This window comes from Coccomyxa subellipsoidea, assembly GCF_000258705.1.
Source record: "Coccomyxa subellipsoidea C-169, whole genome shotgun sequence".
Classification (NCBI taxonomy): Eukaryota; Viridiplantae; Chlorophyta; class Trebouxiophyceae; family Coccomyxaceae; genus Coccomyxa; species Coccomyxa subellipsoidea.
In genome coordinates, this window is record NW_005178028.1 from 848,851 (window position 1) to 863,997 (window position 15,147).

Below are 15,147 nucleotides of genomic sequence, written 5' to 3' on the forward strand. Positions count from 1 at the left end.
ATAGTGTGGGTTTCAACGGTCAAGCGCAAACCTGTTGATCCATGGCTCCAATGTTTTGCTTGATAAGTTGCTAAGATGGTAGATCGGACAACATTGGACGGGTTCAAAATCTCCAGAATCCTCAACAGTGATGACAAAGCCAAGAGTATCGATGTTTTGGGAAGGTATGTGGAAGGATCGTTGCCAGTGAAACGGGCAGTGACATCGCCCACATCTACTATTTTTATCTACTGACACAGGCTTTAGGCTATTAATATCTTTGTGGCTTCCTACTCCAGATTTGAAGGCAATGAGAGCGATGCCGTCATTTCCCTCAGGCGCCGAGCATTTGACGAGGGCAGATTGCCGTTCTTACTAACTTCCGCCACTCATTTGGACATTCAATTCCACAATGATGTGTACGCCAAGGTACGCTGGATACTGATATTGTCCGTCCAAGATTACCCTGATGACTTGAAAACTGCCTAGCCTCATTCTGGGTGTGCAAACAGTACACAGGCACACTGGACCCCTCTGATGGCCAGATCAACATAGATGTCATTCATCCAGCCACAGACAGACACATCAGCAAGTTCACAGCGCAGCAGTACTGTTCGGTATGCATTCTTGTTTTGAGCTCGTCCTGGTGGAGCTCAGTCTGTGTGCAAATATGCTGAACTGCCAGCAGATGGATATAGGTGACAGAGACCCCCAGCTCATATACTATGGTCACACTCCCTTACATTGAGTCCATACCGCCGTCGCGCATACAGTGGGTCTACAATATTCTGGAGAAGAAGGTGAGCTCTCCTCAGGTGGCTCACAATTGGATGATGACATGCCAGTCCTCAACCAAGAGAGCAATTGCTGATCCATGTGTCTACATGGGGTGCCCAAAAGGATATCTGTGCAGGCTGAGGTGGAAAGGCTGATCTTTGAGGACAGGCATCCGGAGACTGGCTTTGTTGTCCACCCCGACATGAAATGGGTGAGTACTCCTGTCTCTAGCGCTCACTAGACAGCCTTTGCCTTTCCTGCATAAACTGCCGTGCCTTGAATGGTCCTCTCGCCTGCTCTTTCAGGACCAGACACAATTGCATGCTCTCTACTGCGTATCAATCGTGCACAGGTGCGCTATCTAATAAAAGTGGCTGAGGGCGGCAGTCAGTGCATGTTACTTGCTTAGTGACCCATAGAGCTGCAGAGGGAGAAGTGATTTCGATGTAGGCGGGACATCCGGTCATTGAGGGATCTGCGGTCAGAGCACCTGCCTCTCTTGCGGAACATCCTGAGAAAGGGCACTCAGGCGAGCATCCCAAACTCCTGCTGCAGACAAAATTGCCTGGCAGCTGTGCAGACTGTAACCGTCTGGAAGATAGAGTGACATGAGAGCTGAGCAGACTGTTCATGTCTGAAAAATAGCATAGCATGACATAAGAGCTCTGCAGAAATATGACTTTGCTGCTTTCTGTGCAGGCTCTGGTGGACAAGTACGGCGTGAGGGAGGATGAGTTGCGAGTGTACATCCATTATCAGCCCAGCTACTATCATCTGCATGTCCATTTCTTGCACGTCAAATTTGATGCTGGCGCTGGCATGGCAGCCGGCAAGGCCCATCTACTGAATGACATCATCGGTGCGGACAGCACATGGCTTCTTTTGCAGTCGCGCCCTTAATGACATAAGCATCTTCTTTGTACCAATTTCTCTGGCAGCTTATGACTTGCTGGAATGTCAACCATTAGCAGCTGAGAAGTTTATGTGTGTGTATGGCGCAGACAACATCGTGCTCATGTCAGACTACTATGCAAAGAGGACGCTGACCTTCATCCTTGGGGAGAGGGATCCTCTGCTGCAAGCCTTCCGCAAGCGCAAAGCTTCTGACAGCCTTGAGGATGCAGCCTGAACCTCAGCAGCCCTGTTTGTGAGGGCTGCAGGGCCCCTGGGGGGCACCATAAACTTGTATTTAGTGCCCCCTGGAGGGACCTCACAGGGGACTCTGAATCAATTGATCATCTCAAATCATTTCAGTTGGAGTCCCCTGGACCTCACTGAGGGTGGATGCAGTAGGTAGGGCGGAGGGTGGCTGCAGCAGAAAAGGCGGACGGGAATCAAGGGCTGTAGATGTCTCCATTGATCCTTTGCAGCAAGGAGCCATGGCAGACAGCCCTGGCCCCTGCCAGCCATTGTCGCGTGGCCCTCCAATGATGTCATGGCATGGCATCAACAGGCATATGATTGAAAGAGTATCCTTCCGGAGTGATACTTCTTTGTGATCCCTGCTGGGTGGATGATTAGTAGGACTGCCTGTTTAGCATTGTGCCGAGTCTGCACGAACCCTGATGCGTCTATCTTTCAGATCGTGTGCGCATGCATGGAAGTCTAAGGACTTCTGGTGTGCATGTGAGGACCACTATGAGTGGATATCATCATCTCCCCTGATTGAGATGACGAACTCATCTATTATTTGGCACTGTGCAGTTCTTGGAGGAGGCAAAAACACAGCCAGCATTGCATTACGCAGCTGAAGCTTCTCGTGGCAGAGCGTAATAGAACCTGAGTCTTGTACAATTAGAGGGAGCTGTCAATTTCTTGAGATTGCGAGTTGAGTGATTGCTTTTGCATCCTGTGTCTGTAATCAACTTGACGCTGGAAACGGAAGATGACACAGCAGGACCGTACGGTTTCAGGAGGGGAAAGGTTCCTTACTGGCTAGTAAGAGTTCATGCATTCATGAGATCTTCATAATTTTCATGAAGAGTAATACTATGGACAGAATAGCAATGGAACTGCGTTGATAGCAAGAGAAAAGAGCTCAGTAGCAATAAAGAGCGGCTTCATGCACTGCAGGATGTTACATCAATGATACCACTCTATGTGGGCACGCAGAGGAACAATTCCTCTCAATATATTGTCTTCTCATGTAATAGCATTTTTTCGGATTCTGCAACAGCCAGGCCTGTCCAGTCATGTTCTACAGAGCGCCGCCAAGTAACTCCCAGCTCTTGCATTGCTTTGCTTCCTCCCCAGATACAGCTTGCAAGACAGCACCGCGCCCAAGCCACAGCTCTTGTGAATGCACAGAGCTGCTGCTCGAGCGCAGAGACCGTCTAGTGCACGAATGGCAGAGACACGCCGTTTGTGGCAAAGGTGACGGCTGTGGGGTTGGCCAAGTGATCGGCCAGGTTGTCAATGGGGCCCTACGGTAAGAGAGCCACAGATCAGCAAGTGATCAACTTGTTCTGTTTGTCATCGCATTGCTGCTTGCATGTCTGCCTGATAGGCTTCTCTCGAATTGATGGTATGTTTCCTGCTGATCCCACCTTGCAGCAATTGCACTAGGCAGGCTACCACAGTCACATACAAGTACTGTACAAAACAAAGAGGCTGTCCTGCCTCCCTAGTTGTGACTTGTCCTGCCTGGTATATTTTGGTGAGAAGATCACAGAGGTCAATGCGGTGGGTCTGACAACCAATGGCGCTGCAAGCATCATAGAGTGATCATGGGGCGTGTGAAGTCTGCAGAGAGTAAAGTTAGATGGGAGAGGGTGCCCACCTTGCCGGTAGCGGCGTGCTGGGCGATGAAGCCAAGGAAGGCAACCATGGCAAGGCGGCCGTTCTTGATCTCGTTCTCCTGCGCGCAGCCACAAAGCAGATCAAGAAAAGCCTTGTGTGATTGTCAATTGATGACCTCTGTTGAGCGGCCCAAGTCATGCTCGATCCGGCCTCTCAAACAACATGTTCTCGGTGCAAACAACATCGCGCAACCCCGGAAACGGATGCTTTGTATAAACGAGTGAACTGTAACCTAGCAAACCCACCACAGTAATGAACCTATAATCACTTGTGCTTTGTGCACAAGTGATTGCACAGACTGATGATGATGCCTAATTTTGCTGAAAACAATTAAATTTTCCTGATGATTTTCCTGCCTAATCATACTCTGCTTTCCAACGTGCCTACTGACACCGTGAGTTTGCATGCAAGAACAGCAGACCAAGCCACACAGAATAGAAGCACATTGAGCTTAATAGCAACTGTGTAAAACAAAAAGGAGGCGCACCTGGTACTTCTGGAGCTGGCCCTCAGAGCCGCGGGAGAGGCCGAAGGGGTCGAAGAGCTTGCCACCCGGGTAGCCATTGGCCACGCCCTTGAAGTCATCGGTCACGCCCAGGAAGGAGCCGTCGGCCTGGCTGCCTGGGTTCTTGAAGTCCAGCCATCTCTTGGTCTCCACCCAGCCGGTCAGGATGATCTGGATGAACAGCAGCGCGGCTGCGCGCACACAAAGACATGCATCAGACCGAATGTTCACTGTAGCATTGATGCAAGAAGAAAACACAGAATGCAATTAGTGACATACTGAGCTACCCGAACTCTGATCTGCAAGCTGGGACCCATATTGATTGCCTATCAGGGCCCGATCTTGTTGGAAGAATTTGACAACAATGCTGCAAAACAGGTAATGACGATAACACGATCCAGTCAGGAACGTATGATGCTTCGTGTGCTGGACTCTGCTCGACACAGAGGCTTGTAAAGGGCTGAAGGGATGTTGTGGGGCTGTGGCGCACCAAAGGGGAAGTTGGGGTTGTTCTGGACCCACACAGAGCCGGCGTCGTACCACTGGGGAATGTTCACCACACCCGCCTTGGTGGCCACCTGCGCAAGCCACCAACACACACTCAGATCACTCCCATCTACCCCATGCACCACTTCACTCCTCTGAGCTGGATACTCCATACTTGAATCGCTGGTGTCTACGGCGGTAAAGTGAATGCTGCCAAGTCAGCATGCTGTGTTCAAGGTAAGACGTGTGTAAACAGCGTGCTCTCTACTGGCGTCTGCGAAAAACGTTGAAAGAGAAGAGAAGCCAACACACAAAAAGTCTGCATGTCTCACCGCAGGGAAGAGGATTCCTGCTACAGCTGTCATGGCAGTCCTGCCGTGCACAAGCTCTGCCTGCTGGAACCTGCAGAGCACCACGCACATGTCTTCAGTTTTCTGGCTGTGTTCTCGTTCGACTAAGATCATCTGATGTCCTGTTTTCACAACAGATCTGAGAGGCTTCATTGAGAATTTACTCCGGCTCTAAGCCTCTCAATTGCACAAAGGGGTGCACGCATGTGCGCCCAGGGAAGGAGCATGTGCCGATGGCTCACCACTTCAGCAGCTGTGGGTCCGATCCAAGTGACAGAGGGTCGAACCTGCAGGCATTAAGGAAAGGTATTCAAGGTCCCTAGCTTGCAAAGGCACTGATGATTTGCAGGTGTCCAAAAGGTGTGCCTGTTTGAAATAAGTGGCCAGAGCTGGGACGAGTAAGCTCACCCAAAGTCTCCTGGGAGCGAGCCATCCAGGTGGGGTGCAGGGGCATTGCCTGGGAACCAGACCTGCCTGTCTGCTGCACTGACAGCAACGAACCTGGCCTGCAAGCATCAAACATGCCTGGTCATCATACTGCACTGCATTACCATATTCTTTTAAGAGTGATATCCATTGTTTCTCAACATGTATATCATTATACACAGGTCACTGTCCTGCTGAGGAAACATGCCACAATCCATCGGCCTAGTGCGCCCAATGTTGATCGAGCAATCTGGAGCAAGTCGCGCTAGCAGTCCCTGGCAATATTGAATTGCCCCAACAGCTACAGCAACACATGTCCCCTGCGTTTTCACCTGCACGCGAGCTGTGCGAGCCTTGCCACTGAACGCTGCGGGGCGGGCTGCCACCGCGCTCTTGGAGCCCAGCAGGGAACTCATGGCAACTGCGTTCGCCATTGTCTGCAACTTTGCACCGACGGGGGACTCCTTTCGAGATTTCCTGGGCGAGGCAGAGGCGATCCGGATTGAGCTCGAAAGGGTGGATATTTAATAACCTCATCGGCAAGCGTGATTCTCTAGAGCTCGGATAGGACCAAATCGAGAGGCTCGACTGTGGCACTGTCAAATTTTCGATCGCGGCACAAGATTTATAAGTCGTAAATCAAGATGGCTGCCGCTATGCTGACCTCCTCCTTCGTGGCCCGGGGTGCCGCCCGGCCGGCCACCAAGCTGCCCAAGAGCAACGGCTCGCGCGTTGTTATGAAGGCAGGCAACTGGTGGGTGCTACGATCGGCCAGCGTAACATATCTTCGCTTTTATCCTCCTATTCTGAGCACAGGCCTATGTGGGCGACGTTGTTCGATCTTGCAGCACCTGCACCGACTAACGTGCTCCTTGGACTGTTCACAGGTTGCCAGGCAGCGACACCCCAGCCTACCTTGACGGTCTCCCAGGGTGAGCATTGGAACAATGATTTGCAAATGCGCACGTTCGAGTAGCGTTCTAATAAGACCACCCTTGAAGCAGCAGATAGCAATGCAATGCCAAGCACTGACTGGAGGTCACAGGCTAAAGGAATGTGCATTTAATGGATAATTGCATGCGCATGAGCATTATTAAATTCCTGAGAATTCCAAGTTGTCCTTTGGATCGATGGAGATTGGGTTGTTGAGGTCGGGACCCCACATGACTGGCAAGGATCAAAAAGCTTGGAAGGGGGACCCCTTACACTGGCTGTGCTGCCTGGCAGGTCATTCGGCTTCGACCCCTTCGGTCTGGGCTCCACCCCCGCCAACCTGCAGCGCTTCCAGGAGGCCGAGCTGGTGCACTCCAGGTGGGCCATGGCCGGTGTTGCCGGTGCCCTCGGCGCAGAGCTCCTGGGCCAGGGAGACTGGTACCAGGCACCCCTCTGGGTGAGCCCTTTGATATTCACATCAGTCACCAGCCTTCTTGATTCTGCCGGCCTCGATGACTCCTTCTCATGCCACCACTTGTATAGTCCTGTCTGGACACAGGGCATGCCAAAGTGCTGGTGGCAAGAAGGGGCAATACGCCAGAGCCATCAGCATATTTGCAAGCCCTTCCAGATGGTGTGCAGACCCATATTTGAGACTCACTTTGAATTGCAGGCTGTCAACGGCGGCGCTCCCACCTACCTGGGCATCCCCGTCCCCTTCAACCTGTCCACCCTCCTCGCCATTGTGCGCGCCCCTTTCCCCTTTCCTGCCCAACCCCTGTCAGCTCTGCATACAGCAAATCTATGTCACAGAGTTCTCTTCCCTGCTGACTTCAGGAAATAAAAATGTCACGAAGTCAAAGCGCTCACTTGCCCAGCTATTACTCGACCAATACAGTATTTGCTTGAATTTATTATTTCCAGTGCATGTGAGATGACCTCATCCTGAGAGCATACAGGAAGACTTGAGTTGCTGGCATGATGGGAGATCTCAACCCCATGAAACATACCTTGGAAGGCCTGGCACGGTGGGATGTGTTGCTCATGTTGGTTTGTTTGGCGCACCACAGGAGTTCGTGGCCATTGCTGGAGCAGAGGCGCAGCGCAACGCAGAGCCGGACGCAGAGAAGCGCAAGTACCCCGGCGGCGCATTCGACCCCCTCGGCTTCTCCAAGGACTCCAAGGTACTTGCTACTTGCTGCACCGCCCTTGGAGATATTTATGATTATCATAATTACATGCTATATCTGCCAAGAGGTCCGTCTGCAGACAAGCTGCAGTGAAGGCTGTCAAATCCCGACCCCTTGTTGGACTCGCCAGATCAAAGCAAGAGCCAGTCAATTGTGGGCCTCCGCAAAATCATTCAAACAGTCAAAGATTCGCACCTCAGTGGGACATATTTTAAATGGGGTGATTTCATCTGCTGTGCATGCTTCAATTGTGTCCATGCTCAGCAGAGATTGCATGCTCAGCACGTGCACTGTGCAAATGCAGTGTGTTGTGATCCTGCAGACAACCACCTGCAAGAGATTGGCCTGCTAGAAGCCTTAGGTAGTGCGCAGGCTCCTGTGGTATAATTATTGCGCTACCTGCTATTGGCACTGACTGCTGTGGGTGGCCTGGCAGGTCCTCGAGGAGAACAAGCTGAAGGAGCTGAAGAACGGCCGCCTCGCCATGCTCGCTTTTGTTGGCTTCATCGCCCAGCACGCAGCCACTGGCAAGGTGAGCCCACATTTCCATACTGTTGGCTGCAGCACATGAACGCTACTAATGTATCTGCTGCTTTCCTCAAAGATAAGCAGGCAGATGACGCGTCCATATCGCCATAAGTTGGGTTGCTGGATCATCGTAGTGGTGTTGCATGATGTGCACTTGGGAGACCACCTTCTTGCGCTCGTTTGCACTGGTGTCTGCATTTCTCTTTCTCTGACACAGCAAATCACTGCGACAGATAGGCTGGGCTGATAAGTCACTTGTGGATCTAGTGCTTCTTTAGAGTGTCCTGTGATGTCTGTGCAGGGACCCCTTGAGGCCCTCAAGCTCCACCTGGCCGACCCGTGGGGCGCCAACTTTGCCACCAACGGCGTCTCCATCCCGTACCTCACCTAAGCGGCTGAAGTCTCCGGCACATTATCGGGCGCATCTGCTAGTGTTTGCTAATTTTTGGGCATAGCGCTGGAGAATTTTGCGCCTGCAGAGGAGTTGCTGCCTGCGGCGATGGTGCTGAATGTGTGAAAGGCCGTGGCTACTAGCCATCTGGCTTTCTTTGCGAATTGGTTACCACTTCTGACGTTGTGTAGGGACAATTTTGAGGGTGCCTTTGGTTCTGTCGACCGAGGCATGAGATGAGTCAGGAGGCATGTTGTTTGTTTTCTGCAGATCAAACCATGAGCATTGTTGTAAATCCTGAAGGTACTGAGAAGAACATCTACTTTAGTAGAGCTTGTAAAAGTATTGGCAAAATGACGCCTGTGTTGATGTCCCTTGTTGTCCGAGCTGCACAACATACAGTAGTACAGCAGATTTGCTTGTGCTTGAGCATGCTGCAAACAGGTCTTCAGCATTATCTTTCAAGACAGGATCATTGCTCAATGCCCACTTGCTGTATGCTCACAGTAGAGCGCTGCAAGTGAAGAGGATGAGTGCTATTAATTTTTCGCAGCAAGAATCATACGTATGGTTCAGGCTGCTTCCCGAGGGAATTGTCTTCTCTTTACAATATTTACTTATGCCTCTCTGTTTTCCACATCCATTGAAGCATTTGTCCAAACGGCAGGCAGATGATATCTCTTTCTAAACAACCCTTCAAACAGGCAATAGCCTCAATTCGCTCAATTGCTTTACAATAGTCTTCTCGAGGGACAGACAGGATACACAGTAGGCTGGTGGTAAATGCACTCCAATGCCAAGCCTTCTCTTGGGCACAACGCCACCAGGTCTCAGGGCTTGAGCACAGACAGCAGAGGGTGAGCCTGTGCTGGGAGGGAGGTGCCATTGGTGGTGAAGTTGTTTGCCAGGGGGTTTGACAAGTGGTCCAACAGGTTCTCAATGGGTCCCTGCAAACACCACACACAACCCAGTTAGCGAGGAATCATCTGGTCTCCAGTGATCAGCATTGTATGAACAGGTGCACAAGTAGCCTGGAGGAGGAGTGCTCAACCTCTCCAAGCGCAAACAATTGAGGGATATATCTTTGGAATCGGATCAAACCAGAGCAAGTGCAAACATACAAGGCAGTTTGAGCACCAAGAAGGGAGGAAGGGGTGCCTAGGTGTATAAATGGTCGCTTGTCAACATTACAAACATCTCCCGACCCGGGAGCACTAAAGATTAAATGGATCGTGCAATTCAGGCTGCTGGGGTGAGAGAAGGACTGTCACCTTGCCAGTGGCCAGGTACTGTGATGCGAAGCCGATGAAGGCGAGCATGGCGAGGCGGCCGTTCTTGATTTCCCTGAGCTTCATTGCCTCGTAGCCGGGGCCCCTGCAATCAGTACACCGGCATGATTAGACATCTCTGCACGCGCCTCCATGATGACTAACACCTACTGCTATGTTGCTATTACTCTTGTCCCCAGAACGCAATGACCTCAACAGGTCTCCGTGTACACTCGTGGGTCGTATATCAGGCAGTAGGAAACAACATCACTGTTGCAGGTACTTAATTCAGCAGCAGCGTTTGGATAGCGGCATGATGTAGGAAGTGACTTCTGGGCAAGAGATAAAAAGGGTAGAGGTGAAATCGCACTTGGAGAGGCCGAGGGGGTCGAAGACGCCGCCTGGGTATCCGTTCTCGCCGGTGCCCTTGAAGAAGCCCTCGAGGCCCACAAAGCTGCCCTCCTCTCCCTGGCTGCCGGGCTTCTTGAAGTCCTGCCATCTCTTGATCTCCACGAAGTTGAACGCGAAGATCTCCAGGGCGATCAGTGTGTCTGCGCAAAGCACAGGGTGATAGTTGTTAAACACGCAGCCAGATACAACAATGCGAGTTGGTTGTGCATGAGACATTGCAACACCATCAGTTCCTGCTGCTGCAACAAGAAGAGTGTTGCAGAATTGCTGGCATGCATCGTTCTAATCCTGGCATTCTGCTTGGGACTCACTGAATGGAATGGGCGAGCTCTCCTGCGCGTACTTGCCAGCCTCATACCACACCGGCAGGTTGACAGCGCCAAATGCCTTCAGGACCTGCACAGTGACATTGCCGATCTGATCGCTTGCACAAGACTTCTGTCAGCATATCATACATCGCACTCTTCCATTCTTCGCTCTTTCACCAGAGGATCCATGTCATGAGTGCCTGAGGACGCACCTCGGGGATCAAGATGCCGGCCACTGCGGCCATAGCAAAGCGGGAGTGCACCAGCTCAGACTGCACATACCTGCAGCAGCAAATTGTAAATATTAGAAATGATTCTGAAACTAATCTGGTGATGTATTCAATTGGACCCCCTTTGCATGATAAGCAGGACATCACAGCAGGACCAGTGGAACATCAAAACCTGTTGCTGGCCAGCAACGCACCACTTCAGGGAGGCGGGGTCCTCTCCGAGCTTCAGAGGGTCGAATCCATACGACCTGCAGTCAAGTGAAAGGATCAGTGATGGCAATAGCTGATATTTGTTGCTTCAATTTCACGTTGCCCTTCGCCCCAGATCGATACTGTCCCTTTCTACAAGCCCACATCACAACGTCTGATCCAGTCATCGATCAGGGCTGTACCCTGGAAGGTCCTCGAGGTACGCAGGAGTCTTGCTGCCGGGCAACCAGTTGCCCGCTTTCATGCAGACCCGCGAGCCGTTGCTCGGGAGGGGACGGGCCTGCGCAGGGCGAGCTGCCGCCCTGCTGACGAAGGAGGAGGTCAACATGGAGGTGTTCATGCTGGCGACCGTCCCACGGTGCTCAATCAAAACTTCTTCGATGCTTTGTCGCCTTGCGCAAAGCCAAATCCAGAATCAAGCCTCATCCTTTGTGGATCGGCTGCGCCTCGGCGAGCCACTTCGACATGCAGCGTCGCTCTTCCGACATGCCTCATCTTCTCCTTCCTCACAAATTCTCCCAAGCATGTGACGACTTGATTGTGCTAATTCGATCCATTAGGCTGAATTATCATTATTTGACTATTGTCAGCAATTTACGTGCGAGCAAGTGAAATGGCAGCCGCAATTCAGATGCACTCCCTAGGTTGCAGAACCCTGCACATCCAGCAGCGTGAAGCATTGCACATCAGACCCACTATTACTCGGGTAGGAAACAGTTTCGCGGAGCAGATCTGTGGTCGTCAATGTCATGTGTCCCTGTTGCAATTGCAGAGTGTTTCCAAATAGTTGAAGATCTTGGCTTCATGCTGTCCAGAATCTCGAAATATTGTCTGCGTGAAGTGCGAAAGCTATACGCAAGGTATTGTGCATGATGAATTTCTATTCTCTCGCAGAGATGTCGCACGCCATGCAGGCCTGTGAGTGTCCTGGCCCCATCCCGACCCCAGCAACTATCAGGTGCGACCTTGGCTGCCATTTCAAGATTTATCGATGATAACTGATATGTTGTGAACGTCTGGGGAGCTTTCCAATCGTGGACTCACTTTGACCCCACTGATGTTGTCCCAACAGTTGCACACCCCTTGGAGGAGTCGGTCAATAGCAGTGCAGAGGCCCTCATCACTAGGGAGGCCGTCCAAAGGCTCGAGGTGAGCTATCAGTGAATTTTGTTGCACCAATGCGGGAAAGCGTGTTTTAGCAATGCGCCCTTTTCCCCAGTCATAACAACTGTGCTGAATGACTGATCCTGAACACGCCAGGCGGAGCTGGACAATGGGGAGTCCATCCAGGCCCTGCGGCGTTTCAACAACCTGCTGCAGAGCCTGCCGGCAGACAGCTGGGGTGCGCACTCTTCCTCCTTAACATGTGACTCAAACATCCCGCACAACCTTTGCACCCCCGCATGCTGCATGCCTATGACGGGTGGAGAAGTGCAAGAGCCCAGAAGAGTGGAAAGAATATTACAAGCCTTACTTGATGTACCTCGTCCTGAGGACTGGAACGTTGTAATAACAATTATGCTGCAGCGCCTCTGCATGATGGCAGCTCAAACACTGTGCTCTGCGCAGAGGGCAAGATGAGGCGGGTGATGGGTGAGCTGGCGTACAATCTGGAGTCGTTCAACCCGGCGTTCACGGCGGTGCTGCTGAAGGTCCAGTCAACCATCGGCCACTCGGACTATGTGGCGCGTGACATGGCGCTCAAGAACCTCATCCAGCCGCTCGCCGGCGAGTACGGCATGCACAACGGCCAGGCGCAGGGTGTGTTCCTCACTTTTCACATCTCTTAGGCGGATGACCTGAAGGCTGGACAGACATGCATGCATGCATGCAGAGCACTATCAGTGATTTAGCAATCCATTTTCGTTCCCAGAGCGTTGTGTATCTCTTGTGAAGGACTCAGGTGCAGATCTGGTGGTGCACAACGGCCAGACCCAGGGTGTGTCCCTGGACCTGAGCTATGTGCTTATGTTGCCAATCTGCTGGATTGCAAAGACTCTGCATGCGCACCAGTGTTGCTTCCAGATCGTCAATTGATCTCTCATGCGTCCCCTGTTGTCTTTGCATGTTTCTCTTGCAGGAGGCAGAGTAATGGAAGTAATGGAAGTCTTTGATACCGCCCTGCTGAGAGGTCATTACCATGTTGTATTTTTAGTGCCTCTTGGCAAGGAGAAGCTTATGCTCCCAAAGACAGCACAGAATGCCCAAGATCTGGGGTCCTTGGGGTAATTATGACCAGCTGTGGGAGTGCAGAGGCTGAGCCAGTACACAGCCTGCAGTGCATTGAGCATGCATCTCCATGAGAGCTATCTGTGCGGCGCAGGCAAGCCGCATTGGGGACTGTTCTCTGCACTTATCCCAGACAAACCATCTTAAGCGCAATCCAGTTCTATTGCGCTTAAGATATCGAATTGAGAGTTTTCCGTTGCGCAGGCAAGACGCACCGGGAGCTGTTCTCGGAGTTCTACGCAGACCTGCTGCGGCAGCCGCTGGAAGCCGCGCTGGCCGCCGATCCGCGCCCGGCCGCGTCGCTGCACCTGTTCCAGCGCATGATGGCCGACATCATGTCCGGCCCCGGCACCGCCGACCCCATCCAGCAGGTACTGCTCTCCATTCTCTTATTTGCTTCAAATTGATGCACTATAAGTTTGCCATCAACAACCTCATGGTGGCCTGCACTGTTGTTGTATCCGGATCCTTCAGGATGGAGTGGGTCGTGTCAGCAGCATACTCTCGCTTCTGTAGCAGTAGGAATTTTCTGAACTTGGGGTGAATTGTATGATGGAAAGAGCTGTAGCAATAGAATTGTTCTGATCCTTGGTCAAATTGGTGATGGAAAGGGCTGTAGCAACAGGAATGTTCTGTGCTTGGGTAAAAATTGTGATGGAAACAGCTGCGAACATATGGTACTTCTTAGGTCACGCCCTCTCTTTCAGCTGTCAGACTGAAGCGTCAGAATTCTGGGTTTGATCAACTTATTCATTGCATCCATGCAATTCGTAGTACATCAATTGTGTTTTCAAAGCTTTCGAAATGGTGCTGGGATGTCAAGTTTCATGTCTAGTGCAGGCCTGTTATGCCATGGGCTACAACCTGGCCATCGAGTACCTGGCGGACTATGAGAAGACCTGGATGCTGGACAGCTTCAGGGCACTGAATGAGCGCGTCCTGGTGCCCCAGCAGAGGGGCCTCTCCCAGTGGATCTTCCTCGAGGTGCCACTCTGCCATTTTCAGGCTTCCGGTTGCCTTTCTGGCTATAAGACGAAGGCACTTCGCTCCCCGTACTACCGTACGATGAATCCCAAGACCTGCGTTCAGCACATGTGATGAAGGCAGTTTTCCCCCTAGCACCGTATGATGAACCCCAGGAAGTCTAGTATATATGAACCTATGTGATACACTTGGCTGGCCTGATGAGATGTGTGCGGGTCCTGACAACTACTACTGTGTGGATGCAGGTGCATGCCGAGGGAGAAGCAGAGCATGCAGCGATTGGGCACGCAGCGGTGGTGGGCTTTGTGCCAGCCGAGTGCGAGAGCATCCTGCGGAAAGCCATGCTGGACCATGACAGGGATTTTGCTGTGTTCTACAACAGGCTGGCCGACATGTTGGAGCAGTGATCACTCAACAGAGTCCATGAGAGTGCTGCGCTGCTTGTAGCACTGTAGCGGGTTCCTTTGCTGTGAACAGGCTGATAGACACTCTGGAGCGGTGGTCACTCAACAGAGCCCATGAAGTGCTGCGCTGCCTGTGGCACTGAAGCGGAGTGACTGCTCTGAATAGGCTGATAGACAGTGTCATGTTCACTTTACATGGTGGGGCCTGTGATACTTCAATTGACTGCTCTGAAGAGGCAGATAGACACTACTGCGTTCACATTAGATTGTGGGGCCTGAGAGAATTCGAATGTGTGGTCGACTGTGCCCAGGTCAAACGCTCAGTGTCTGATGCTCAAATGGATGCAAAGGATTGTATCAAGCAAGTGGGTGCTGGCATTGTTTTGTCTGGTAGCTGCACAGCACGGTGTGCACAATTGTGCTACCCTCATCAGGATTGATGAGGCTGTCAATATGTAACACTTCCCAGACTCCGCAGGAGAACATGTAACACTAAGTGATTCACAAGCCTTTGCTTCCTGTTATTCAAGACTTACTCTTCTGAGGTCACAGCAATTCCAGCAGACTGTACTCAACTACAAACACCATGCGCATGAAGGTTTGCAACCACTGCTGGGGTAGGCACTAATAGCACGGCACAAAGCACAAGAACTTTGCATCTCACTCACGGATTATACACATGACACCGAGTCACGAACATGACACGCACAGGGTCCTGTTTTAGCATGAGTCAGGGACA

At 51.7% G+C, this 15,147-nt stretch overlaps 5 protein-coding genes across 5 annotated transcripts; 3 read left to right on the forward strand and 2 right to left on the reverse strand.

Moving 5' to 3' along the window:
* Positions 1-258: 258 nt before the first annotated feature.
* On the forward strand, positions 259-1,885 carry COCSUDRAFT_18391 (scavenger mRNA decapping enzyme; the record flags this gene model as incomplete). Its single annotated transcript, XM_005644999.1, has 8 exons — positions 259-408; positions 492-596; positions 678-779; positions 893-967; positions 1,062-1,108; positions 1,207-1,330; positions 1,492-1,615; positions 1,758-1,885. Coding segments are annotated over 8 exons (855 nt in total), but the record flags the coding sequence as incomplete, so codon positions are not given.
* A 935-nt stretch (positions 1,886-2,820) lies between these two features.
* COCSUDRAFT_25284 (light-harvesting complex I protein) lies at positions 2,821-5,784 on the reverse strand. The gene is made up of 8 exons (XM_005645000.1): positions 5,655-5,784; positions 5,305-5,402; positions 5,139-5,183; positions 4,879-4,948; positions 4,551-4,638; positions 4,043-4,251; positions 3,536-3,613; positions 2,821-3,179 (listed from the first exon to the last, which is right to left on the reverse strand). Exons 1-8 carry the CDS (start codon positions 5,754-5,756, stop codon positions 3,090-3,092), a joined length of 780 nt encoding a protein of 259 aa, XP_005645057.1. The 5' UTR covers positions 5,757-5,784; the 3' UTR covers positions 2,821-3,089.
* Positions 5,785-5,912: 128 nt separating this feature from the next.
* Positions 5,913-8,714, forward strand: COCSUDRAFT_25286 (light harvesting complex protein I-20). Its single transcript, XM_005645001.1, has 7 exons — positions 5,913-6,076; positions 6,210-6,254; positions 6,550-6,712; positions 6,929-7,000; positions 7,326-7,439; positions 7,882-7,977; positions 8,275-8,714. The coding sequence occupies exons 1-7, from the start codon at positions 5,967-5,969 to the stop codon at positions 8,362-8,364; spliced, it is 690 nt and encodes a 229-aa protein (XP_005645058.1). The 5' UTR covers positions 5,913-5,966; the 3' UTR covers positions 8,365-8,714.
* A 239-nt stretch (positions 8,715-8,953) lies between these two features.
* COCSUDRAFT_48543 (light harvesting complex a protein) lies at positions 8,954-11,167 on the reverse strand. The gene is made up of 7 exons (XM_005645002.1): positions 10,974-11,167; positions 10,776-10,829; positions 10,564-10,633; positions 10,355-10,439; positions 10,003-10,183; positions 9,636-9,738; positions 8,954-9,311 (listed from the first exon to the last, which is right to left on the reverse strand). Exons 1-7 carry the CDS (start codon positions 11,129-11,131, stop codon positions 9,195-9,197), a joined length of 768 nt encoding a protein of 255 aa, XP_005645059.1. The 5' UTR covers positions 11,132-11,167; the 3' UTR covers positions 8,954-9,194.
* Positions 11,168-11,687: 520 nt separating this feature from the next.
* COCSUDRAFT_57663 (hypothetical protein) lies at positions 11,688-14,411 on the forward strand (the record flags this gene model as incomplete). Its single annotated transcript, XM_005645003.1, has 7 exons — positions 11,688-11,709; positions 11,864-11,940; positions 12,052-12,133; positions 12,361-12,552; positions 13,225-13,391; positions 13,861-14,004; positions 14,250-14,411. The coding sequence occupies 7 exons, from the start codon at positions 11,688-11,690 to the stop codon at positions 14,409-14,411; spliced, it is 846 nt and encodes a 281-aa protein (XP_005645060.1).
* Positions 14,412-15,147: the final 736 nt, after the last annotated feature.